The sequence below is a fragment of the Rana temporaria genome, chromosome 10 (assembly GCF_905171775.1).
Source record: "Rana temporaria chromosome 10, aRanTem1.1, whole genome shotgun sequence".
NCBI classification, from domain to species: Eukaryota; Metazoa; Chordata; class Amphibia; order Anura; family Ranidae; genus Rana; species Rana temporaria.
Window position 1 is genome coordinate 101,818,316 of NC_053498.1, and position 18,276 is coordinate 101,836,591.

The following is an 18,276-nucleotide window of genomic DNA, read 5'->3' on the forward strand; positions in this document are numbered from 1 at the left end:
GTCAGAAAGATGCTGAGCCCCATGCTCGCGGACACCACCCCCACTCCCTCCCCCCTTCCTCTTTCCTCTGCTACCTCTTTCTCATTTTCCTTCTCATTCTGTCTTCCTTTCTTCTCTCCCACCTTCTCTTTTTTGATAACGGGAAAAGAAGGGCGTGTCTACGGATCACTGAAACCGTAATGCACCTCGTAGATAGATGCCCTCTGGTGGGCAAGTCCATCAGGAGTAGACTGGGGAAACTCGGTCTTCAGGGCATGATGCTGCACAACCGCGGACTTTGTTATAACCAACGTCTTACTGTGTTGTACTGATATAAACGGGCATGTATGAAGATGTTACTGTTTACATTGCGTTGATGTGGTCCATGTGGACGCGCTTTTTGTTGTGAGTAAATAAAGAATTTTGAAAAAAAAACTTGTGTGTAGCAGCCCCCCCCCCTCATTCTTACCCGGGTCACATCTCTATCCAGCGATGTGCACAAGTGCCTTGGCCATACAGGACTCTCCCTCCTGATTGGCTGAGACACAGCAGCGGCATCATTGTTTAAAGTTGCCGTCAATTAGTCAATCAAGAGAGAGGGAGCGAGGCCGAACCAAAGCTCTGTGTGTCTGAAAGGACACACAGAGCAGCGGCTCAGGTGCCCCCGCAACAAGCACACTCCACAAGAGGGGGGGCCAGAAGAAACATGTTTTTTTTTTCCCTTTAAAAACAATAAAGGAAACTTTAGAATCACTTTAATTTGGGTTGTTCTGTGGTGGAACGGTTATGGTGGCAGCAGGAAATATACAGTTTTTTTTACGATTTTGGGCCAGTTTTCCCTCAGATATCCTGATTTTTATTATCAATTACCATCTACCACCAAATAAAAGCCCAACTTGTCCTGCAAAAAAAAAAACACAACACACACACACACACACACACACACACCGTATAATCCACCTGGATGTACAAAGTAATTGCAATGCTATGTATGATTTTACCAACACATGACAAAGTTGCAAAATTGTACTTAATATTTGTTGTTCCTTTGGGTGTGAAGGGGTTAAAGCAGTTTTTCAGGTTTCTTTTGACTTTAAATGGTTTGTTTGGACCAAGATAGTCCAAACAAGGAAGAGGTGGACTTTGTGACGTCCTCGGCACGTCTCTTGTCCTCAGCCAATCAGAGGAAGCTTTGTATTTTTTCATAAATTGCAAAGCTTCCTCTGCATGAGTGAGCAGCACTAAATCTGACTCCAGTTTGGGAGAGGGAGTGAAGTTCTCACCCACTGCCCAAACACACCGCTGTATACTGTATGTAGCTGATATTACATACAATGTATACAATGCACACAGTGCATTGCAACTGTTAGTGAAATAATAAATCATTTGGACCAAAAGAACCATTTAAATTAAATGAAACCTGGAGATCAGATTTAGGCTCTGGAAGCATATTATAGAGTTTGGGTCTTCCCAAAAGCTGCATTTAGAGGAATGTGTAATCTGCTAATGCCAATAGTTGCGTCTGTAAATACTCGCCTCCTGGCTACCATGCTTATGGTTTACCTAATCTGGGCTGCATCTTTCAATGAGTTTGGGTCTTCCCAAAAGCTGCATTTAGAGGAATGTGTAATCTGCTAATGCCAATAGTTGCGTCTGTAAATACTCGCCTCCTGGCTACCATGCTTATGGTTTATCTAATCTGGGCTGCATCTTTCAATGTCAGACCAAAGTCAGCATTTTAACTTTGTTTTCTGTTGAACTTTTTAATATATATATATATATATATATATATATATATATATATATAACACATTCTGTCATGTAGCAGAAAGTGAAAGTCCTCTGTGGTACAGCATTTTTGTATATGTTGTACTGACAAACCAGCCACATTGCATTGCAGAAAATGACCCTCACCTATCCACATCTGCACTAATGTGCACACTTTCTGGAGCATCAAAGCATATCTAAGCTGAAGAACATATATGTAATATATTGCATCTTACCAGTCCTTAGTTGTGGTAGTTGCATTCATTTTAAATTTTTAGACAGACATTTTCTGCATGTTTAGAAAATACCTTTTGAACTTGCCAGAAATTTAGTTTTCGTGCGACTTCAGTTGAGACGAAAATACCATAAAAATAATGTTATGCACAGGGTACATTTATCGATGAGAAACTAACAGCTTTTTTGGCCTGACTACTACCCCTCAACTCAATCAACCGCAAGCCTATTGGACCCACAGAGTGGCCCTACAGCAAATGCATAGCCCATTATGAGTTTCTCTCATCCCTTTCCCTTCTCTGGACTCTCCGTACTGATCTCTTTCCTCCTTCCCCTCTTTTCCTGTCAGCTAGTGCTTTATATGCCTATCCAATAAGCAATCCTTAGTTACAGCGGTCAATATATACATTCAGACTCTCCTCATAGTTCCCTCGTGCATAGTGTATCAAGTTTATTCCATGTCCTGCCTCACTGCCATCCTTTACCGCCTTCTCCCCTCCCTACCATGCCTTATAGGCCTTTTTTCCCTATGCTACATTACATTTTTGCCTGTTCCCCCTCCATTTGAACAGTTTAACAGGCCCTATTGCAAGAGGAGTTGACCACTTCATCTGCTTACATGGGCAGTGCTGGACCATCTACGACATTACCTTGTGTATATGCATTTGGCTATTACCTTCACCACTATTACAGTTGGTAACTGTATAGCTAATCCTTTCCATCCTGCTTGTTAAAATCTGATTTTTGTTTGCATTATTTGCCTGTCCATCCTAAACATGAATCCCTCAGATTGGTGCGAAAGGGTCACTAAAGGAAAAAAAATGTTTTGCTGAAATGACTGTTTACAGGGTATAGAGACATAAAAGTTAACGGATTCCTTTTAAAAATGATTAAAAATAGATTAAATTCAATCATATAATGTGCCTGTAGTTTCACTTTCGGTTTTAAACTGGTTTCATGTTTATGTGAAGTAAAGAGACCCACAGAACAAAAACAAACAAATCCAGGGCAGTGTTTTGTTTTTAAAATTAATCTGATTGGTTCTGAGGAGTTTTAGACACACAGTAATGACAGCTTGGACCACAGTGAGAAGCTCCCATGAGTTTTTTCATAAGGAGCCAGACAAGCAGGAAGTGTGGAGATCACAGCAGAATTACAGCAACTTCAAAGCAAAAACGAACAATGAGGACATGAAACCAGTACTGCAGTAAGGTAAAGGAAGCTATTTAGCTAAAAAAAAAATCCTTTAGTGATCCTTTAAGGATCACAAGGTCATGAATATTCTTTTACACCTTTCAATGAAAATCAAGTGACAGAGAAAACCAATGCAGCCACCACAGTGAAGGATGCAATATATTTAATTTTAGTTTTTTTAGCTTTTGATTCACTTTAAGTGATATTTCTGCTGTAGCAGCTCACCATAACAATTAAGCAGTAATTAAACAGAACACATTGTGGATGGTTGATTAGAACTTTTACCCAAACTGGGGTTCTATTTAAGCCAAAACATTGTAGGAAAAAAAAAGAAAAGAAAAGAAGATGGATGAGTGCGATGATCACACAGTACCAGAACCCAGACAGCCTAGAGACCTTGTCTACTAACATTACTGTAAGCACCAGTCATTTCCTCTTGGCAGTCACTCCTCTTAGACACAGGCAGCTCTAATGTTAGAGAAACGCTTTCCCACTCTCGTGAAAACTCCATCTGCCTACAAATTTATCAGACCTTGCCCCAACTATCCCTTGTTGGTATATAAATGATGTGTTATGCCATACAACACAGGCACAGGTTGAATATTATATGCGTGGCATGCAGTTACTGGAAAAATGAAAAGACACCGCCATCTAGTGGCTGTATTTGCGAGCTGAAAATAAGTAAGTGGTCTTGGAACAAACTATGCAAGATAAGTGAACTATTTAAGTGAACTTAACAGCAAGATATCCATTAGTGATGATTACAGTCCAAAGCAATAAATATCCTTGGAAGTGAAATGATTGGAGGTATTCCAACAAGTGAAAACTTTTCCAGAATGATTAGTGACAAACAAATGGATCTTAAATGTGAATAGAACATTGTGTCACACAAATTGATAGAAGATCCACCACCAGAAACTTGCGTTTCGTCTTGGAAGACATCATCTGGGGTGCTGAGCTACTGTGGCAACTGAAAGGTAAGCGTTTTATAGAAGATCCACCACCAGAAAACGCCAAACGCTTACCTTACAGTTGCCACAGTAGCTCAGCACCCCAGATGATGTCTTCCAAGACGAAACGCGAGTTTCTGGTGGTACTACAGCTTCTATGAATGACACAAGATCTCTGAATGGAGGGGGAGGAGCCATCAATCATCCACTAATCCTCTATTCCATAGATCCTATGCAATCATTAAAGCTGTAGTATGGCTTTCTATGAATGGCAGTAAAGGGCAGGCATAATAGAGATCTCTTGATGAGAACTCCTTACAGCGTTCTATCACCACTAACCCCTGCCGCAGCGGCAGATTAAAGTAGTGGGGAGGTAGGACAGAGGAAGATTTCTACTGAACTCAGATGAACAAAAGGGGCCGACTATACAAACAGTAAGTCATGTCCCTTGTGCTAATTTTTAGGTTTTTATTTTTAGCCAAACTTAGACTTTAAATTGATAGGGTTAGTTCCGCAGATAGTGTGTATAGGACACAGAACAGCTCTAAATTTCTTACAAGATCAACCGTACTTTTTTTTTTTTTTTTTGCACCTACTAAACAGATATAACAAACGATTTTCTATGTAGGGTAACAGCATATAAACAATTTGAAGAATTGCTTCTACAAATGTTACCTCAAGACAGACCAGCTGCACACATCTTTTGCATTTCTTGGGCAGTTCATCCTCAAACACTAACGGACTTTGACAAAAAAAGCAAAATGGCACAAAGATTACTATGGTATAGTCTAAAAAAATTGTCCAATAGTCAATATGAGAAAAGCAGCAGCTACCATAAAAGCAAAAAGGAGGCTCTGGAAGATATGATGGAAAAAAGAAGGTGCGCCAATCTGCAGTATAAAGGATGTTTATTATGGAAGCAATATAAACAGCCAAGATGAAAAATACAGGGCATATATAGTGGGTGGTCCGGTGTCACTCAGCAGTCCGTGGGGTAGGTGTAAAACCCAAATGTGATCAAAGGATCTGATGAAACAGCGGATGCTGAAAAACACGTCATCATATTGGTCCGTTTCCCTTCCCACGTCACTTCCGGTCCGACACTGTGCTGCGCTCCACGCTGCGGCGCACTTCCTGTCCCGGCCCAGGCTTCCAGGAGATCGTGTATTGTATTACAGTTAGCTTGTGCACATGCCGAGGATTCCCCTGCAGACACCGGATTGCTGCTCCATCCTCCAGTGCGTCACATTTGGGTTTTATACCTACCCCACGGACTGCTGAGTGACACTGGACCACCCACTATATATGCCCTGTATTTTTCATCATCTTGTGAGTAGCCATTTGGCCGTTTATATTGCTGCCATAATAAACATCCTTTATACTGCACTGAGATTGGCGCACCTTATTTTTTCCATCATAACAGACTTTGAGCTCCTTTGACGAAAATGGACGATGGTAATGGTCCTGTGTACTTTGTAAAGCACGGTCATCTCAATATAAATACGATATATAAAAGTGAATGAAATTCCTGATAAACATACGAACATTGTTTAGTGGTCAGGTTCCCTTCACATGTGATTTTAATGTAGAAGCGTGAATGGGGCAGCACATCTTTAAAAAGCCTCTAAAGAAACTTGTGCTAGCAGAAACATGGAGGCTGCCACTGAGGACTCCACCTTCTGAAAATGCTTGTTGTCTGACCGTCATGCTGATCCAATGGTTCCAATAATGCTTTTAGTCACTGACCCGCCACAGGCATTCAAATCAGGAGTTCTCACTTCACCTCCTGCATGCTCACTTTTCAGATAAGCAACTCAAAATGTACTGAAGTCAGAGGATCAACATTACTGCAAGTCAACTGGAATTTTGAAGAGAAGGTCAACAACAGCAGCCTCCAAGTTTGTCTACACGCTGGTGTGGAAGAACACCAGGCAAAGCTGAAATTCATGCATTTATTTTTATGCCAAGCAAAAGAGCAATTTACCAATACAGTGTTCTGGGTCAGCTTTTGGCTCACTGAACAGAAGCGATGTTCATTGTCCTTTGAGGAGGCAAGACCGGTGACACGGGAAGCTGAATTCCTTAACCAAAAAGATACATTGTTTTTAAATCAGGAGTTATGTGCCCCCCAACCCCCCCCCCCCCCCGTCTGGCTATGTATTATGGGAAATGCGGTGTAAATCAAAGACTTGCTCCACACAGTACACGTTTTTGGCAGGCAAGTTCCCATCCATGTCTTTCACCTTAGTATTTAGCTGCTTGCTTGGAGTTTCACGTTAAATGCTAATTCTATGTAAACTCAAGTGTTTTCATATTTTACCTAGAAAACCTATTTAATAATGGAGACAAAACAAAAGCTGAATTGGAAGGAAAAAAATAAAAAATAAAATTGTAAAGCTGAATTGGAAGTACCGGTGATACCACATTTTCATGTGCCAGTAAAAGGCCTCCCTCTCTTCTAATATGTGATAAATAGCCTGAAACTGCTCTTACACTAAACTGCATATGACCATTCAGAACCAAAACAGGTCTGAGGTTTGTGGTGTATGTTGGAAATGTCCTGCAGAGCTTATTCGTACAATGAGCATGCTCTGTGCCAGTAAACAGACCGACACACCCAACCATATTTAAACCTACATCTTACAGACATTTAGAAAGATGGAATTAAAGGATTTCTGCAAAATGAAATAGATAGCCATGGTAACTGTTTAGTTATGTTCTGGCTCTGTTGAGATCAGTATTTTATGAACTGTAGGCGACAAACAAAATTGCATAAAACAAAATGAGAAGTTAGTAAATGTTGAATTTATTATAATACAATAAACACTAAAATGAAACATCCACATTCTCCGATCACAAAGTCTTTATAAAAATATTCGGTGTTACCCAGCCTGGAGGTGCTTTTTTCAAGCCTGCCTTCCTCCAGATACGAACTAAATCTTTTTCAAAGTTTTTCTGTATGAAGAAAAATAAAATACAAATTAATAAAATCTTATATAAAAATTACAATTACATCTTTATGACCCAGTGATAGGTCTAGTCATGGAAAACAATGATACCGTGTACAGTGCTATTAAAAAAGTATTTGGGCCTTCCTGATATTTTTCACACTTAAAGCAGAGCTCCACCCAAAAATTTTACTTCCGCTTTAAGTGATGATGACCCCCTGACATACCACATTTGGCATGTAATTTTTTTGGGGAGGGGGCGCGGATACCCTCTTTTTAAAAAGGCACCCAGCTCCCACTTCCTCCCGAGGCTCCACTGTACCGGAGGTTCAGAGGAATGGGGCTTTGTTCGCCCGCATCACTGGACTGTGGGACAGTCGAGTGTCCAATTATTAAAAAAACACTTTTTTTGTAGCTGCCGAGTTTTAAATGGGTGGAACTCTGCTTTAACCACTTCAGCCCCGGAAGAATTCACCCCCTTCCAGACCAGTGCACTTTTTGCGATTCAGCACTGCGTCGCTTTAACGGACAATTGTGCATTTGTGCGACGTGGTACCCAAACAAAATTGACGTCCTTTTTTTCCCACAAATAGAGCTTTCTTTTGGTGGTATTTGATCACCTCTGCAGTTTATATTTTTTGCGCTATAAAAAAAAAAAAAAAAATAATATTTTAAACTTTTTTTCTCTAATAATATCCCCCAAAATCACACACACACACACACAAAAAAAAAAACACTGTATTCTTCTACTTATTTTTGGTAAAAAAAAAATACGCAATAAGCGCATATTGATTGGTTTGCGCAAAAGTTATAGCGCCTACCACATAGGGGATAGTTTTATTGCATTTTTTTTTATTATTATTTTTTTTCTTTTTACTAGTAATGGCGGCGATCTGCGATTTTTATCGCGACTACGATATTGCGGCAGACACATCGGACACTTTTGACACTATTTTGGGACCATTGTCATTCATACAGCGATCAGTGCTATAAAAATGCACCGATTACTGTGTACTGGCAGGGAAGGGGTTAGCCACTAGGGCTGAGGAAGGGGTTAAGTGTGTCCTAGGGAGTGATTCTAACTGAGGGGGCTGGGCTACCAGTGACACGACAGTGATCACTACTCCTGATGACAGCGAGCAGTAGATTACAGTCCTGTCACTAGGCAGAACAGGGAAATGCCTTTACATAGATACGTCCACCCGCTAGGAGGCAGGTTCAAAGCAACGTACCTGAAAAAGTCATTTGCCCCCCTCCCCGCTAAATCATGAATTAACCGAGATTAACCGCATTTTCACCCAAGACTGATTACTGCCAGACTGGTTGAATCAATAAATCATTTACAAAGCCATTTCTAAGGCTTTGGGAATCCAGAAAACCACAGAGAGCCATTATCCACAAATGGGAAAAACTTGGAACAGTGGTGAACCTTCCCAAGACTGGCTGGCATACCAAAATTACTCCAAGAGCACAACGACTCATCCTGGAGGTCGAAAAAGAACTAGGGCCGAAACAACCAACTGAAAAATCGACAACTAATCGATTATGAAAATAGTTGACAACTATTTTCATAAATCTATTAATCGGCCAGCCGATTAGTTGGCCTGCATACAGAATGCATTATTTGTTTACATATCAGGAAATACAGTGCAGCACACATACTGACATGTATGGACGGTGTACTGAGCTGTAAGTGCCTAAGAACTTGTGAATGTGTACGGAAAAGAGCCTCATGGGACATGTAGTCCTGGGCAAGAAAGCGAGTAGTTCTAAAAAGCAGAATTTTTTACCATACTATAGTGGCACACTACTACTACTACTACTACTACTACTAACCTATGCGTTTCTTGGTGCTTTTTGCAGAAACACACTACAGTTAATTTAACATGGTTTCCTATGGGACACGCTCACATCTATGTTTTTTTCAGCTGCTGTGTATTTGGAAAAAGGTCAAGGACTTTTTTTCAACGTAAAACGGTGCTATTTTTGCTTTTTTAGAATTCAATAGAAAAGTTGCAGAAAAGCAAGAAGTGCTATGTTGCCACAATTTGCATGTTTTTAATCTTCCCATCAACAAATTGGCCAGAAAAAATAATAATAAAAAAAATAAAAATAAAAAAAGCCTAAAAAAGGTAAAAACGCAAATTTGCAGCAAAATCACGTGTGCAAAAAAAATAAAAAAATCCACTGCAAAAAGCACTGCAGAAACGGATCAGAAGCAGACTGCATAGGTGTATGGCCATATGCTGGCCATACATGTATCGATTTTCAGATGAGAACATTCATTATGAAAAATCTTTGTACGTTCGCTGAATGAAAGATCGTTGTTTGAAAATTTCTCTTGCTTTTAACATGTAATTTATGAACAAAAACCACATACACTGTCGGAAAATTCCTTTGACCAAGAAGTATTCTATTCTGCTCCTTCGTTTTTGACCACAGTGATGGGAAAATTTGAATGTCCATTTGACACCACCAACGATTAGAAAATCAGATGAACGTTAACGTATTTTTTTGAAGAAAGACATTGTTTTTGTACGCCCATCTATGGGTGTGTATGTCCAACTTTTTAGTCATACATTGTACCAATAGCAATCTTTTACATTGTTATGTCACTTGCAAAAACAGAAAACACATTTTCCTTTTTTGCAGACATTTTTATTTCATCTAAAGCCACGCTAGTACCAAAAGGCTACCTACAGCTTCATCACACTATATATGCAAGTATGGTAGTTGGTCTCTCATATGTTCACTACCACCCTCTTTATTATAGTTAGTTAGTATAACACTTACTTACATTGATATATTTTATACCTATAGTTACCTGGTGCACCCCCATATCTCAACCAATAGTGTTGGCCCACGGCTCAAAACTGGCACTGGGGCCCGTGGTTTCCTCCTCCCTTTTTTGGAGAGGTGGCTGTTCAGCTGCTGCATTACCCTGGTGTAGACAAGTGGCGATACCCTCTATAGCACCGTTTTTTTGGTGAGTTCACGTGTAGTTTAAACGTGCATGCATGTATGTACCTCAATAATCCTATATCTTATGGCCTGTACACACGATAGGTTAGTCTGATGAAAACGGTCTGATGGATTTTTCCATCAGTCATCCGACGAAGCTGACATTCATCAGTCTTGCCTACACACCATCAGTTAAAAAACCGATCATGTCAGAACGCGGTGACGTAAAACACAACGACGTGCTGAAAAAAAAAAAAAATGAAGTTCAATGCTTCCAAGCATGCATCGACTTGATTCTGAGAACGCGTGGATTTTTATCCGATGGACGTACCCACAGACGATCGTTTTTTCTATAGGTTTTTTATCCATCAGATAATTTTAAAACAAGTTCCTATTTTTTTAACCTATGGTTAAATAACCGATGGGGCCCACACACGATCGGTTTGGTCGTTTTCATCAGACTAACCTATCGTGTGTTCGCATCATTACTGTGTTAACTATATTCTAATTGAAGCCTATCCTTCTAGAAATACAGAAACTCCTGAAGATGCAACGTTCACAGTCGCAAAACATGTAGAGCCTTTTAATTCTTCAAGGACCTTTGGAAACACCCAAGAGCGGTTACATAGCCCCACAGGAAGTATTTATTTGGTACTCCCCCTAAGTGGACCCATGGGTCCCCTTTATAATCTCTTGTGTCTTATCCAACGTGTACGGTATACATAAGTATTTATGTGAACTATTAAAACTTTATATAATTTTTACATGTGCCGTTAAGTCCATTTTTCCCCAATTACCCAATTTCTTAAATTTACCAGGATGTGAAAAATTTGTACTCGGAGTGTTTGATTGCCACCCCAGGGCATTGAAGAGTGGCGATCTCCCTGTGTCACGGGCCGATCTAACAAAGTCCCGCCTCCTGTGATAGGCAGCACACTGATCCAATGCCAGGAAATTGAATAAGTATGACGTCCATCATAGGAGGCGGTACTTTGCTACTGCGACTATTCAAATCTAGCCTCATGACACAGTAGGAACATCGAACATTTTTTTTTTTTTTTTTTTTAATTCCGACCATGTGTACAAAATTCAACGCACAAAAATGCAGGAGAGAATTTCCCTTCCTAGGGGTAGATTTCCTCTCACTTCCTGCTGTCTCCTTCCGTTTGTAAGCAGGAGTCGTTTGTAAGTCGGATGTTTGCAAGTAGGGGACCGCCTGTACTTAGTCACCGTGTGTAAATAATACTTCTCAGCCATCAAAAATCATTGTATTCTACTAATATGCACGTGTAAAGTCTAATTTTTCTTTTTTTTTTTTAAGAAAGGATGTTCTTTTTCTGATCTATCATGGCTTCTAACCTTTCTTCTGTTGATCTCTGAATGTGCCTTTTGGACATTTGCATCTCTGCTTTGGTTCCAAGATTGCAATACTCCTCCTCAATGCAGGATTCAACAATTTGAAAAAAAGTTTAGACAAAAATAGTATTCCAGAAGTTTAAAGGATCCCACATTCTGAATTCCATTTTAGAGAAACCTACTTACATTTGTAGTAGCCGTCTAAGGCCGCGTACACACGATCGTTCCATCCGATGAGAATGGTCTGATGGACCGCTTTCATCAGTCCAAACCGATCGTGTGTGGGCCCCTTCTGTTAGTTAAACTTCGGTAAAAAAAAATAGGAACTTGCTTTAAAATTGAACCGATGGACGCCTAACCGATAGGTCAAAACCGATCGTTAGTATGCAAAAGCATCGGTTAAAAACCCGCGCATGCTCAGAATCAAGTCGACGCATGCTTGGAAGCATTGAACTTCGTTTTTTTCAGCACATCGTTGTGTTTTACGTCACTGCGTTCTGACACGATCGGTTATTTAACCTATGGTGTGTAGGCACGTCAGACCATCAGTCAACGAAGGACCGTTGTCATCAGATGGACTGATCGTGTGTACGAGGCTTTAGACTAATAAAATAAATCTGAATCAATTAACCACTTAAGGACCGCCTCCTGCACATATACGTCGGCAGAATGGCACGGCTGGGCACGTACAGGTACGTGCCGTGCTATTGTCCAGCCGTGGGCGCGCGGTCCGAAGCTCCGGGACCCGATCGCCGCTGGAGTCCCACGATCGGTCCCCGGAGCTGAAGAACGGGGACAGCTGTGTGTAAACACAGCTTCCCCGTTCTTCACTGTGGCGGCGTCATCGATCATGTGATCCCTTTTATAGGGGGACACAATTGATTACGTCACACCTACAGCCACACCCCCCTACAGTTGTAAACACACTTCAGGTCACACATAACCCCATCAGCGCCCCCTGTGGTTAACTCCCAAACTGCAATTGTCATTTTCACAATAAACAATGCATTTTAAATGCATTTTTTGCTGTGAAAATGACAATGGTCCCAAAAATGTGTAAAAATTGTCCGCCATAATGTCGCAGTCAGGAAAAAAAAAAAAAAAAAAAATCGTTGATCGCCGCCATTAGTAGTAAAAAAAATTTTTTTTTTATAAAAATGCAATAAAACTATCCCCTATTTTATAAACGCTACAAATTTTACGCAAACCAACCGATAAACGCTTATTGCGATTTTTTTTACCAAAAATAGGTAGAAGAATACGTATCGGCCTAAACTGAGGAAAAAATATGTTTTTATATATTTTTGGGGGATATTTATTATAGCAAAAAGTAAAAAATATTGATTTTTTTTTTCTAAATTTTTGCTCTATTTTTGTTTATAGCGCAAAAAATAAAAACCGCAGAGGTGATCAAATACCACCAAAAGAAAGCACTATTTGTGGGAAAAAAAAGGACGCCAATTTTGTTTGGGAGCCACGTCGCACGACCGCTCAATTGTCAGTTAAAGCGACGCAGTGCCAAATCGCAAAAAGGAGCAAGGTCCTTTAGCTGCATTTTGGTCCGGGTCTTAAGTGGTTAATAAAGCCCATCTTTTGCTGCAGGAATTTTATACATAATCAAACCAAGTATAGTATACCCACCTGGTGTCCGTAGCTAAAATCATGAAAATGCTATGAGTGACATAGATACCACCTACTAAAACTACAAATACCTTTCTTCATTTTCACTTGAATTTTTACTCTGTGCCCTATCATGGCAGATAATCGGGCTGAAGAATCGTGTTCCTCACCTGTTTCTTTACAGTGCGCCTATGAAGGACATTCTGTCGCACAAACTTTATACGTTTCTGCAGCTTCTGGTATTTATGTTTGTTCATCTTTCTCCTTCGGATCTTAAGGATGTTTTTGCATTGAACTACATCCTTGTGTCCACTTTCCTCCCCCGTGTAATCAGTGTCCTGTGAAGTAGGACAATCGTAGATCTTTAAATGGTCTTCAGGCTCCTCCTGAGTATTGGAGGCCTCGGGTTTAGGCAACGTGTAGCGGGAGGAAATTAGGCTCTCCAATGGAGTGATAGACAGCATTCGAGGAACCAGAACGTCATCCAGCTCAGGTTCTAGGCTGTACCAGACAGGAGGGAATGTGTGCTGTTTCTGTGGCTGCCGTGTGCTGTAAGAAGCAAAAAAGCTCTTCCAACTTGTACTGAGGCATTGTGGCGTTATATATCCTAGAACACAGAGAGGGGTTACCAAAGTCTGCAATGTACAAGGCTTGTTCAAACAAACAATCTAAAAATCACTTGTATGAAAATTTTGATTTAAAAAAAAAAAAAAAATCTTCAATTCATTTTATTGCTATTACAAAGAAAACAAAAGTATACCACAATAATTAAAATGCATCTAAACCCAAATGTAATATATTGCAGCTTACTAGACCTTTATGTGGTGGCTGCATTCGTTTTCACTTTATACTCACCTGTGTGATCCTGGAAATAAACACACTTCCCGTCCCTTTTTGGATACGCTTACTCCTTCACTGTATCTATAGAGGCAGCCATGGTTTTCTTTTGCCACCCAGGCTGGACTTCAAACAAGTCCAGTTAAATTTGACTTACTACAGCTAGCTATTTCAAATTTAGTTTTTTGTGTTAGTCAAGTTATCTATTATCTTGACATTGGAGAGTTCATGCCTGTGGCCGGATTACTATGAAGGCCATGGCAGCGAGAAGAAATACTCACCTGCTTGCAAGTGTCACTCTCTTACTGTCTGTATCCATGAGGTGTCACTCTTTCACTGGCAACTTACTTTTTATGTTTATTATTAAAATTATATATTGCGATTTGAACCGCATCCGAGACGCATGAAATGTGAACCAAACTGGCTATTACATATGTGCAGGCCAGCCACATTTTAAAAAGAGTCAGGTTCCATTTTTCAGTCCGGTTAAGGAAGAACTTCCAAAGAATTCACACCTGAGCCGCACGTGATTCACTAAACGAAAATGCACTGGGACTCTTTACAAAACCACACTAAAACCAGCACCGCATATATGTGAACCCATTTTAAAGGCAGCGGTTACAGTCTGCATGCTTAAACGTATCGGTTTTAGTATCAGAGCATTTTCACGAGTACAAGTACCCGTGCAAATGCTTAGTATCAGTGCAACACTACGAGTAACAAAATATATTTAAAAAGCAGGACTATATCAGTGTCCTGTCTTTCAACACCAAACTTGGCAGAAAGTTAAAGACGGACAAAATTCTGGAAAGCTTGATCCAATTACCTGTTAGTCTTGTGGCTCTACTCAAGTGGGGCATCAGTCTTGTGAGCCACATCTTGACATAGAAGGTCAGGAAACTCCAGCTGGAAAACAAATGATTCAAAATACATTATAATACAAACCACACCAGGGGATTACCAATAAAGCCTTTTAAACTAGGAACTCTACTCGGGTCATGAAAACCAAAGCAAGCAAAAAACTGTGCAATATATCTGTGTAAACTGCACCATTTCAGGTGCTTGGACTGGATTCACATTTCCACATCACAGTAAAGCGTGAATTTGCATTGGAATTGCACCCAATCGATGTAAGAAGATGGGGGGGGGGTTATTTACAAAAGGCAAATCCACTCTGCACTACAAGTACACTTGGAAAGTGCAGTCGCTTTAGAGCTGAAATGAGGGCAAAGAGCTGAAATGAGGGGAAGCTCTGCTGATTTTATCATCCAATCATGTGAAAGCTAAAATGCCGTTTATTTTCCTTGCATGTCCCCCTCGAATCTACAGTGACTGAACGTGAAAGTGCACTTGTAGTGCAAAGTGGATTTGCCTTTCGTAAATAACCCCCAGGTTGCTGTTAGGAGGCGCAAGCATCACATTCACTTTACCATAAAGCAGTAGTAATGTCTTCTTGTTAAAAGAAGAAAATGGACCCCCTGCAGGTTTAAAGGGGTTGTGTAAAGGTTTCTTTTTTTTTTTTCTAAATTGGTTCCTTTAAGCTAGTGCATTGTTGGTTCACTTACCTTTTCCTTCCATTTCCCTTCTAAATGTTTCCCCCCCCCCTTTGTCTGAATTTCTCACTTCCTGTTTCTCTTCAGGAAGCTTGCCCCCATCATCCAATCTGTTCTGGCTGGGGGTTAGTCAGACAGAACAGCTTACTGAGGAGGAACAGGAAATGAGAAATTCCGACAAAGAAAAAAAAAGCAATCACGGCAGGAACATGGATCTGTGTGTGTAAACACACAGATCCATGTCCTGTCAGTGGTGAGGAGACAGATGTGTGTTCCCAGTACAGAGGAACACACATCGATGTCCTCTCCTTGTGAGTCCCCCTCCCCCTACAGTTAGAACACACTTTAGGGAACATATTTAACCCCTTCATGCACCCCCTAGTGTTAACCCCTTCCCTGCCAGTCACATTTACACAGTAATCAGTGTAGTTTTATAGCACTAATCGCTGTGTAAATGTGAATGGTCCCAAAAACGTGTGAAAAGTGTCCGATATGTCCGCCGCAATGTCACAATAAAAATCGCAGATCGCCGTCATTACTAGTAAAAAAATAAAAATAAATAAAAATGCCATAATTCTATTCCCTATTTTGTAGACGCTAGAACTTTTGCGCAAACCGATCAAATACAATTAGTATAATTTTTTTTTTTACCAAAAATATGTAGGAGAATACGTATCGGTCTAAACTGAGTAAAAAAAAAAATTATATTTATTAAATCAAAAAGTAGAAGATAGTGTTTTTTTTTTCAAAATTGACGCTCTTCTTTTGTTTATAGCGCAAAAAATAAAAAAACGCAGAGGTGATCAAACACCACCAAAAGAAAGCTCTATTTGTGGAAAAAAAAAGGATGTCAATTTTGTTTGGGAGCCACGTTGCACAACCATGCAATTGTCATTTAAAGTGTGACAGCGCTGAAAACTAAAAATTGGTCTGGGCAGGAAGGGGGTAAAAATGCCCTGTATGGAAGTGGTTAAACGAACCTACTTAGAAAATATAAAAACAAACCTTTACAACCCCTTTAAGTCACAATGTATTAGTATGCTAGTACATTATGAGAGATATACCTACAGACAGAGCCCTCCAGCGCTGCGCTGTCACAGCTCTCCCTGGTACTTCCATTTCAGCTCGGTCTTCCTTCAGGGTTTTGTATCTTTGACCACTTAAATGGCCGGGCTGAGTTTACGCCACTCTCACGCATGTACACAAGAGACGGAGCATGCTGTAAATGTGGCCCGAGTTGCACATCTGGTGCTCAGATCACATTACTCACTGACAGCAGTTTTTGAAATCCTTTAATTTAATACCACTTAAAACGCAGAACTAAAGGCCAAACTTTTTGTTCCCCAATTTTGGATAGAGTAAGGGAGGGTACCCCCCCATCTGTGTCCTATTGGGAAGATTTATTTTACTTCCTCTGCTGCAGACAAAACAGGAAGTGGGAGGAAATCCCTGGTTGTCACTGGAAATAGTATCCCCATTGGAAGATTTCCCCTCTGTTACTGTTCTGGTGATAACCCAAGAATTAGAATGTTCTTTAAATTTTCACTTGCGGCAATAACGGTAAATAGAACAGAGAAGGTGAATCTCCCTAATGGTGAGAGACAGCAATAAAAAAAAATGCACAGGGGTTCTAATACCACTCCACTCAATTTAAAACAAAAATAAAGTTTTGCCTTTCATCTTTCCAAATGACAGGTGCACTTTAAGTCCAAATACTGCCATGTCATATATACACACTTCTAATGTGACTGAGGCCATAACACAGCATGCAGAGAACGGCTGACATGACAGCCCTCCCTCATACACAGCAATGGAGGAATGGTGATGAGAGAAGCATGCTGTACTTCCATGGGGTGACAGGCTGACATGACAGCTCTCCCTCATAAACAGCAATGGTTATAGGAGAAGCATGCTGTGCTTCCATGGGGTGACAGGCTGACATGACAGCTCTCCCTCATACACAGCAATGGCGGAATGGTGATAAGAGAAGCATGCTGTGCTTCCATGGGGTGACAGGCTGACATGACAGCTCTCCCTCATACACAGCAATGGAGGAATGGTGATAAGAGAAGCATGCTGTGCTTCCATGGGAGGACATGCTGACATGACAGCCCTCCCTCATACACAGGAATGGTGATAAGAGAAGCATGCTGTGCTTCCATAAGGGGACAGGCTGACATGACAGCTGTCCCTCATACACAGCAATGGAGGAATGGTGATGAGAGAAGCATGCTGTGCTTCCATGGGGTGACAGGCTGACATGACAGCTCTCCCTCATACACAGCAATGGAGGAATGGTGATAAGAAAAGCATGCTGTGCCTCCATGGGCTGACATGACAGCTCTCCCTTATACACAGCAATGGTTATAGGAGAAGCATGCTGTGCCAGGCCGGGCTCCTATCAATCCTCCTTCCCATACACATTACATACCTGACCTCAGTGCTAGGACCACCTTCTCCCAAACTCGGCTTCCTGCTACACGCACGCAGTATCCGGTCCCTCCATTAATTCTTCCCCTATGTAGCCGTGTACAAAGGTTCCGCGCTGTCAGAGCTCCATCTGGTGTCCGAAAGGGGAATCGCAGCCAGAGCACTGTACAGGCTTATGTGTGCAAAGCTCCCAACTGTCCCTGATTTCGAGGCAGTGTTGTCAACCTACCAGATTGAAATTTACTGACACGACACCCGAAATTTACTGGCGCAGCCAAGTTTTTACTGGCATTTCACAAAAGTTACTAAATTAAATTTTTAGGTGCAAATTTCAGTATTTAGGCTACAAACAAGTACGCTAGGCAAATAGCAATGTGATTTAAGGTAGATATTAAGGTAAAATATTTTTGTTTTTTTCGATATAATAGGGGCAAATTATTTAGTCAC

General features: G+C 40.7%; 1 protein-coding gene across 2 annotated transcripts; it reads right to left on the minus strand.

Moving 5' to 3' along the window:
- Positions 1-6,907: 6,907 nt before the first annotated feature.
- Positions 6,908-17,938, minus strand: AURKAIP1 (aurora kinase A interacting protein 1). 2 transcript variants are annotated; one of them, XM_040325869.1, is made up of 4 exons: positions 17,831-17,938; positions 14,673-14,752; positions 13,180-13,616; positions 6,908-7,079 (listed from the first exon to the last, which is right to left on the minus strand). In XM_040325869.1, exons 2-4 carry the CDS (start codon positions 14,722-14,724, stop codon positions 6,978-6,980), a joined length of 591 nt encoding a protein of 196 aa, XP_040181803.1. In that variant the 5' UTR covers positions 14,725-14,752; positions 17,831-17,938; the 3' UTR covers positions 6,908-6,977. The 2 variants fall into 2 exon arrangements, with proteins under 2 accessions (XP_040181803.1, XP_040181804.1); XM_040325870.1 differs by having other exon boundaries at positions 17,836-17,888.
- Between the last annotated feature and the right edge of the window lie 338 nt (positions 17,939-18,276).

Coding starts and splice junctions, on each gene's coding strand:
- AURKAIP1 (XM_040325869.1), bottom strand. CDS start 14,724: ATGTGGCTCACAAGACTGATGCCCCACTTGAGTAGAGCCACAAGACTA. Junction 13,617..14,672: donor TAGAGCCACAAGACTAACAG/GTAATTGGATCA, acceptor TCTGTGTTCTAG/GATATATAACGCCACAATGC. Junction 7,080..13,179: donor GGCGCACTGTAAAGAAACAG/GTGAGGAACACG, acceptor TTCTTCATACAG/AAAAACTTTGAAAAAGATTT.